Source organism: Echinops telfairi, unplaced genomic scaffold (assembly GCF_000313985.2).
Source record: "Echinops telfairi isolate 266 unplaced genomic scaffold, ASM31398v2 ScPeMD7_18;HRSCAF=68, whole genome shotgun sequence".
NCBI classification, from domain to species: domain Eukaryota; kingdom Metazoa; phylum Chordata; class Mammalia; order Afrosoricida; family Tenrecidae; genus Echinops; species Echinops telfairi.
The window spans coordinates 83,156,033-83,164,592 of record NW_022103915.1 but is presented as its reverse complement, the minus strand read 5'-3'; the positions used below and the strand labels follow the sequence as shown (position 1 = coordinate 83,164,592).

The 8,560-nt window shown below is 48.0% G+C and overlaps 1 protein-coding gene across 1 annotated transcript; it reads right to left on the bottom strand.

Annotated features, from left to right (window-relative positions):
* Window positions 1-221: 221 nt before the first annotated feature.
* LOC101641265 (granzyme H) lies at window positions 222-5,738 on the bottom strand. Its single transcript, XM_004698925.2, has 5 exons — window positions 5,662-5,738; window positions 4,029-4,173; window positions 3,468-3,600; window positions 3,044-3,292; window positions 222-444 (listed from the first exon to the last, which is right to left on the bottom strand). The coding sequence occupies exons 1-5, from the start codon at window positions 5,714-5,716 to the stop codon at window positions 283-285; spliced, it is 744 nt and encodes a 247-aa protein (XP_004698982.1). The 5' UTR covers window positions 5,717-5,738; the 3' UTR covers window positions 222-282.
* Window positions 5,739-8,560: the final 2,822 nt, after the last annotated feature.

Genomic DNA, 8,560 nt, shown 5'->3' with positions numbered 1-8,560 from the left:
CTCTAGAGGCTCAGGCTCAGCCGGCAGAAGAGCAGGCCCGGGAGGAAAGGAGTGGCCAGAAGAAGCTGGAGAACCGCTTTGCCGGGGGTTTGGGAACGTGGTAGGGAGAAGAGGGAAAGCAGGACCCAGAGCAGACTTACGTCCTTGCCCTTCTAGCCAGGAGTCGGCACCTTTGATAGACGGTCAATGAATACGTAACACAGCAACTCTTTCCGCTCAGCTTAGACACATTTATTATGGCACTGGCCTCCCAGAAAAGATAGTCGGTCGTAATTTAGGGTCTCAATCGGATTCCTGGAGTTGGACACGTTTTATGGTTTTCTGTATCCAGCGCAGGTAACTTATGACTTTGGTAAAAACCCGTGGAGGAGTCCCGTCCTTCCATCCATAGGACACGATGCCCTGGGCCACGTTGCTGCACATGAGGGGACCCCCGGAGTCTCCCTGTGAACAGAGAGGGGAAGAACTTAGCTTGCTCTCCTCCTGAGTCTGCGGGGAAGCTCCGCACTCTGGGAAGAGGCCAGCTCTGACCCTGGACATAGTTGCTGCTGCACCTCCCCCCAGGCTGGGGACTACTTTTCTCTCCCTAGTTCCAGGATTCTCTGTGTCAGGGGCTGTGAGGCCTTTTGCTGCAGGGGACTGCTTAAGAAAACAGAAAGGCGTGTGCGGCTGATCCCAACCCAGAACAGACGCCCTTAACCAAGGTGACTGGCCGTCCATGCGTTGCTGCTTATTTTCACTACTTGGCATGGAAGGAGAGCTCTTTGTAGGATGTGTGCCCTCTGATGGGACATCCCCCCACCCCCAACAAACAAACAAACGAATAAAAAGCGATAAACAAACACAGAGAACAGTTGCTGTCACATCGAGCTAGGCTCATGGCGATCCCAGATGTTACAGAGCAGGACTGCTCCGGAGGGTTTCCTCAGCAACGTGTGTGCAGCAAACCCCTGGCTGGGCTTCACCCACTTAGCCTTAGACGAGTAGCTGAATGCCAACTGTTTACACAATCCGAGAACCTCTGGGGTGAGCAGGGAGTTGAAATGTCCTCCTTTGGGACGAGCACCTTTTTCAGAGGAGCCGTTGGTAGGATAGCAGACTTCCTAGTGACTTTCCTGGCTTGGCTGTTCCCGCTTTCCTTTGAGAAGACGAGGTCACAGCCTAGTAGGTGAAGGGATCCCCTCACTGCTTGACTCTCCAGGTCCCGGATCTTCCTACCAAATTCTTCTCCCCAGAGTCCGTCTACCGAACTCACTGTCATTGAGTCCATGCGGACGCATAGTCACCCTCTAGGATAAGGTAGACTGCCCCGCTGAGTTTCCGAGACTGTAACTTTTCCCCCCCGCCCTCCACCCAAAGGAAAGAAAGAAGGATAAAAGAAAGAAAAAGGAAAATGGTATGGAATTGAAAAATGTTCAGTGGAAATATTGAGTACACACTAAAAACAAAAACAAACAACAATAAGAAACAAACAAACAAACCCACTACTGTCAATCAAGTTAATTTTGACTCTGAGGGACCCTATAGGATAGAATAGAAATGCCCCTTTGCTGCGGGGAGGAGAGGAGCAAATCACAGTGCAGTGTAGTAATGATGAGATATGCAATTTTCCTCTGGTTCTTGAATGCTTCCTCCCCCCACTACCATGATCCCAATTCTACCTTACATATCCGGCTGGACCGGAGGATGTACACTGGCACAGATAGGAACTGGACATACGGTGAACCCAGGACAGATGAACCCCCCAGGACCAGTGGAGAGAGTGGCGATAGTGGGAGGGTGGAGGGAAGGTGAGGGAGAAAGGGGGAACAGATGACAAGGTCTACATATAGCCTCCTCCCTGGGGGATGGATAGTGGAGAAGTGGGTGAGGGAGATATTGAATGGGGTAGGATATGATAACATAATATAATTTGTAAATTATCAAGGGTTCAGGGGGAGAGGGGAGTGGGGAGGGAGGGAGAAAATGAGCTGACACCAGGGGCTCAAGTGGAAAGCAGGTGTTGTGAGAATGATGAAGTCAACATATGTACTAATGTGCTGGACACAAATGACGTATGTATGGATTGTGATGAGTTGTATGAGCCCCTAATAAAATGATTATTAAAAAAAGAAAGAAATGCCCCTTTGTGTTTCCAAGACTTAAATCTTTATGAAAATGGAAAGCCTCATCTTTCTCCTGAACAGGGCCTCGTGGGTTTGAACTCTTGACCTTGCGCTTTGTATTGCAACACATAACCCATGTTGGGATCTTCCAAGATCCACTAGAGTTGTCGAGGACAGGCTCAAAAAATTATTTCATTTTATGATGGCAAACAAACAAACAAACAAACAAACAAACAAGCAAGCAAAAGGAGCACTGTTTTCAGGGAGAAGAGCCTGGATGGGGAGGAAATGCAATCATCGTCACATAGCTGCTAGTAAAAGAAGGGACCTGGGTCTTCAGCGGTTCTGCATTGAGCTACAATCCTCAGGGTTAGCAGTGGGGAACCACCAGCTTCCCCGTGGGAGAGAGATGGGACTTTCTACCCCCATGGAGAGCCACAGTCCTGGAAACTCACACAGGCAGTTCTACGCTGCCCCCAGGGTTGCTATGAGCTAGCATCGACTTGGTGGCAGTGAGTGGCTATAGAGAAACAGACCCGGATGAGCATAGTAGAAATAAGAGTCAAAGATGTAAGAACATTTCAGGAGGTGATGGACTATTGGAGACTAGCTAATTGGTGAGTCTCAAAAAATGTTTTAAAAATCCCCACTGGAACGGCTTTCTTAATTTCAAAGAATTTTTGTTACAATGGAACATTTTTTCTTATATTTCTAATTATCTAACTACTTTAGAAGATTAGGGCCATAACGTGACTGGCAATGTCACCATCAAAGAGGTACCACTGCTATAACTCTTTCCAGCAGTAGAAAGCCTTGTTTCTCTCCCAAGGAGCAGGCAGTGGGTTTGAACTGCTGACCTTGTGAACCACAGTCCATTGCGTAACCCCTCCACCACCAGAGTCTCTTCAGAGTCAGTTTAGGCACCTGCCAAATCTCACCTGAAAGGAAGCCATCTTCTTCCTCCGGTCCCCCACGCACATCTCAGTAGTACTATTGTAGTTGGGGAATAAGCGCTCACACTCCTGGTCCTTCTGCACAGTCAGTGTCGCCTCATGAAGTGTGCTTGTTGGAATGCCCACGGAGACTTGGCCCCAGCCAGCCACACTGCACAGCTGCCCGGGCCTCACCATTTTCCGGGGCAGGTTGAGTGGGCGGACAGCTGCTGTCCGTTGGGCCTTTGTCTTGAGCTGATGGGGAGAGATAAGAAGGTGTCGGTCGGAAATTGCCTGCTAGTTCTGAAGATCTTGATAGAGCTTCTGTAATCCTGCTCTTCAGAAGGCCCTAGTCAAACAGCCAGGGTGGGAAGGACAGAGGACTCTCTGGATCGAGGGGAGCAGAGAGTCGCCGAGATGCATGCCTCACCTGTAGTATCATGATGTCATGGAGAAAAGTCTTGGTGTAGCCTGGGTGGACGATGGCTCGCCTCACAGAGATGTGCTGCTGTGTCTTTTCCTGCACCTTGAGGTTATGGGCCCCCAGGGTGACATTGATGGAGCTGCACAGATCACAGGAACTGCAGGTCAGAGGCTGGGAAGAGCAGCTGCCAGCGGGGGCACTAGAGTTGATAGGAAATGCTGGGGACTGGTGGGCCCTCTGCTTCTCATGGCCCAGATGGGATGCTGGAGCCGTTGGTAACTGATCAGTGTTTCTCAGGGATCAGTTACTCCCAAGAAACTATGTCAGATGATTGTTGTTTCTATCTTGACCCCTAATGCACGCTCCCAACTCTAAATATATAACAAGACTGGCCCGTCTAGGCTCTGTTTCTTCAGCAATGCCTCTGACACAGACCTGCTACCCACTCCACAAAATTAGCTGCCCTCCTTCTCAGTCTCTGGGAGCTCCCCAGCCCCATTTGAGGAGGGGTCCTTTGGAAAGGGGCAGGGGTTCCCCGAGGAGCGTGGGCTGTTTGTTGATTCTCACCGTCCCCAACAGTGCGCGGCCGTCAGCACAAAGTTATCTCGGATCAGAAAACCGCCACACTTCATGGACTTTGAGCCAGAGATCTTAAGAAATGCCATGTACGGACGGGAGTGTGGCTCAGCCTCATGTCCCCCGATGATCTCCCCTGAAGGAGAAGTCTGGTCTGTTATGTGTACCACGGAGCCCCCCCGGCAGGCAGGAGGCTGCTTGTTCAGTACCAAACCGCAGGGCATTTTCGAGTGTGGGGTGGCCTGAGGTGGGCTGGCTGAAGTGAGGGGCTCAACTTTTCCCTCTGACCTAGGGAAAAGTAGTCTTTGGCCTATCGTCTTTCTTTTGCATATAGCTGGAGGCTGGCATAGCTCCCTTAAGGGCAGCAAAGACCAGAGCTCTAGAAAATTTCCATCACGACCTTTCCTAGTTTCCAGTGAATGTCTAAAAGCCCCCTTGGGAATCCTGTGATATCCAGGATGGTGTTGCTTTATACTGGAGAGGATGTATGGTTAGGTATCTAGTTAGTGTTATAACCTATTTCTTACAGCCCAGGAAATGTTCACTGGCTACATAAAGGCATAGCCCCAGATTCCTAGTGGGGTTCTGGAAAGCAAAAAAAGTTGGGGTCAGCAAAAGACAATGGTCCATCCTTGAAATGAGGGAACACGCTGAGGTCTGAGAAGAAATGAGGAGTTAGAGAACTGGACTGAGGGTTTGGGGGCTTAGCAAAGGCACACAATGCTGAGGGGATAATAGCTCCCCCAACTGTAGGGTCACCTGCATGCTGGGCTTCCCTGCCAGGCAGAAGGGTGAGGTGGGCACTTATCGAAGACACAGAAGCCAGGCTCATTCAACCCACTGCAGGGAAACGTAATCTCTTCTCCTTCCCAGTTCCTCCCCCGTTGCCATGCATGCCTTTGAAAACCCCATTTTCCAGATGACAACTGCAGAGGCTGGGGAAGGAATAGTACCCCTGGCTCTTCTTAAAAATAGATTCTTCCTTTCTTCCCGCCCCTCCGCCATCCCTGTCATCCCCTACCCTCATGATATTGCTCCTCCCACTACTGTTCCGGAAGACTTTCATCTGTCCTGAATTACATGTGTCGAGAGCTCCATCACAAGGTTGGATATATGGCCCACCCCGTGGGTGAAGGGAGACCACGGACCTTGTAAGACACAGATAACAACAATAATATGTAATCGAACAAGAATTCACGAGGGGGAGTGGGTGGGAGAGGGAGGGGGCAAAAAGAGGAGCTGATACCAAGGGCTCAAGTAGAAAGAAAATGTTTTGGAAATGTTGATGGCAACACATGTACCAGAGTGCTTCATACAATCGATTGATGGATTGTCATAAGATTTGTAAGAGCTCCCAAATAAAAGTATATATATAAAAAAAGAATACCTTCAATAAAGTAAGATACCAAAAAAAAAAAAGTTCTCTTCTACTCCTCTTGCTTTGAGCTTCTCCAGCCTCGTCCTGGGGGCCTGTGGCCATCTGTCCCTCCTCACCCTCTCTAACAGTGAGCAGTTGTCCCCTGGGAGCTAGGGTGGGACTGGATCAGGAATTTGCAGAAGGTGCGGGGTATCAGGGCTCATTGCGGGTGGGGGCGGGGCCTTAGAGGAAGGGGTGGTCACTCACCAGTCTTTGCCCCAGGGACCAGAAGAAAGGCCAGTAGGAGCAGGGACAGCCACATCTTCCCCGAGAGACTGCCAGTCAGGGCCGCCGGTGATTCTTCTTGGCTTGCTTTTAGCATCTCAGAGAGGAAGAGGGTGGAGGCTTGCTCGGTGATCTCATGGTCTCCTCTGGTTTTGTGGTGATTAATCATAGAAAGCTTTTTATAAGTGTTGCTCTCGACCACGATTCTCATCACCGCTGTCAGTTTATGCTCTTTGGGTGCTTTGATGGGGATCCGGTAGTCACCACATCAGTGCCAATAACAGATGACTCAGAGGCAGCCTGGATGATCCGAGATGGGGGCAGTACGTGGTAGCATCACCCTACAGAGGTACTCAAAACGCAAACCAAACTCATTGTCATCACGTCAGTGACAGTCATAGCAACCCTGTAGGATGGGGTAGAACTGCTCAGAGAGTTTGTGAGGCTGTATCTGTTTAGGAGAGCACACAGACCTGTCTTTCTCTCATAGAGGAACTAGGGTCCCGGAAACCAGTGTCCTGAGTCGTAGAACCACCAATGGTTTCATTTCAATACTGCCGACTCCCTCACACAGGGTAACAGTTTGAAACCACTAGCTTCTCCATGGGAGAGTGACGACGCTTTCTACGTCTGTAAAGATTGTAGGGTTGTTTGCTTGAAGTCTGTCAGAATGATTTCCTTAGCAGATGTGCATACAGGCCCCTTTCTGTGTCCGGACCAAGCCTATTGGAGATGTGTCTTCTTTCCTGAGAGAGCTAACTATCTTGGGGAGGAGATGGAAACACCAGTAAGCAAAGCACGGTCCGGTGAGGACCAATGTAGAGGGACTCATCAGACAGTCAGGGAGCAGGGCCACCACCTATCACTAAACCGATATAGCAACCCATCTGTCAGAGATTCCTTTCTACGGAAGGTTTTAATGTGCATTATTGAAATACAGATGTGTAGAGTACAAGTGGCCATCTCTCCCTAGGTTTTTGACAAAAAATTTTCATCTGCCTTTTATTGACCTAAGTTCAGCAATCATTGTAGTCCAAGAAGTTGAATCCCCCGAGTGACGTAAGACTTTGTGTGTGCTGGCGGGGGCCTAACCCAATTCCGTGAACCCAGAATGGGAAAGGGCTGGTTCACCCAAGGAAGGTCAACTTAGCAAATTGCTGGCACTATCGGAAGTGAGAAAGTGTGTCTGGCAACTGCAGACCAATTATTGTCCTTTGAGTATTCTCTATTCTTTGTCCAGAGATCCACTTGTGTGATACAATAGGCCTAGTACATGTGATTTCTGTTGTTGTGTCACTCTTTAACACATGGGCCACCATGAATTGGAATCAACTTGATGACAACTGAAAGCATGGTTACAATCATCCCCCTGCCAAGTCCATGTCAACGAGGAAAGACCCTTCGTAGGGTTTCTGCGACTACAAATCGTTAAAGGGCAAGCAAGCTTCTCTTTCTTCTGAGGAGAGGCAGCTGGGTTTTAACCAGTGGCCTTCTGGTTAGCAGACCAGTGTCTATAACCCACACAGAAAACAGAGCTCCTTCTACATATAGTAGATCCATGGAAAATCTTTGCTAAACTATGCTGATGATTTCACTATAATGGAAGTGAAGGATTGTTGTTTCTAAATAGCCAAATCCAGTTCTGTTTGAAAGGTTCCATAGGCAAAATATTGAATGATGCAAGAGGCATCAAGAGAAGGTGGAAGAATACACAGTCACTACATGGAAAAGAACTAGTCTCCATCACATCATTTCAGGAGGTAGCATAGGAGCAAGAACCAGTGGTGCTGAAGGAAGAAGCGTAAGCTGCACTGAATGCACTAGCCAAACACAAGGCTCCAGGAGTGGAAAGAACACTCATTGAAATGTTTCAGAAAGCCGAAGAAGCACTCACTTGTCTATGGCAGAAAATTTGGAAGATAGCTTTTTGGCCAAATGACTGGAAGACATCCATATTTGTGCCCATTCCAAAGAAAGGTGAAACGCTCAAATTATAGAATGATGTCATGGCTATCTCACACAAGTAAAATTTTACTTAAGATCATCCAAGAGTGGTTGCAACAGGACATTGACAGGGAACTGACAGAGTTCAGGCCAGATTCAGAAGAGGACATGGAACAAGGGATATCATTGCTGATGTCAGATGAATCTTGGCACAAAGCAGAGAACACCAGAGAGATTTTACTTGTGTTTCTATGACTATGTAAAGACATTAGACCGTGTGGACCATAATAAATTGTGGATGACTTTGAGACAAATGGGAATCCCAGGACACTTCATTGTGCTCATTCAGTGCGTGTACATGGTTCAGGAGGCAGTGGTGTGAACAAACAGGGATGCACTGCATGGGTTGAAAATCAGGAAAGGTGTGCATCAGGGTTGTATCCTCTCACCATACTTGTTCAATCTACATGCTGAGCAAATCATCCGAGAAGTTGGATTACTTGAAGAACAGTGTGGCATCAGGATTGAAGGAAGGTTTATTTACAATGTGTGATATGCAGATGACACAGTCTTGCTTGCTGAAAGTGAGAAGGAATTGAAGCACTTGCTGATGAAGGTCAAGGATTGTGGCCTTTGGTAGGGATTACAGAGCAATGTAAGGAAGACCCCAGTCCTCACAACTGGACCAATAGGTAACATCATGATAAATGGAGAAAAGGATTGAAGTTGTTAAGGATTTTGTCTTACTTGGATCTACAATCAATGTTCATGGAAGTAGCAGTCAAGAGGTCAAAAGATATACAGTGAACCCTCGTTTATCGCGGTTAATCGGTTCTAGACCCTACTGTGATAAATGAAATTCTGCGAAGTAGGATTCCTTATTTGTAAATCAAATATTTTCATAGTTAGAGCATAGAGGACATGAAAAAACACCCTT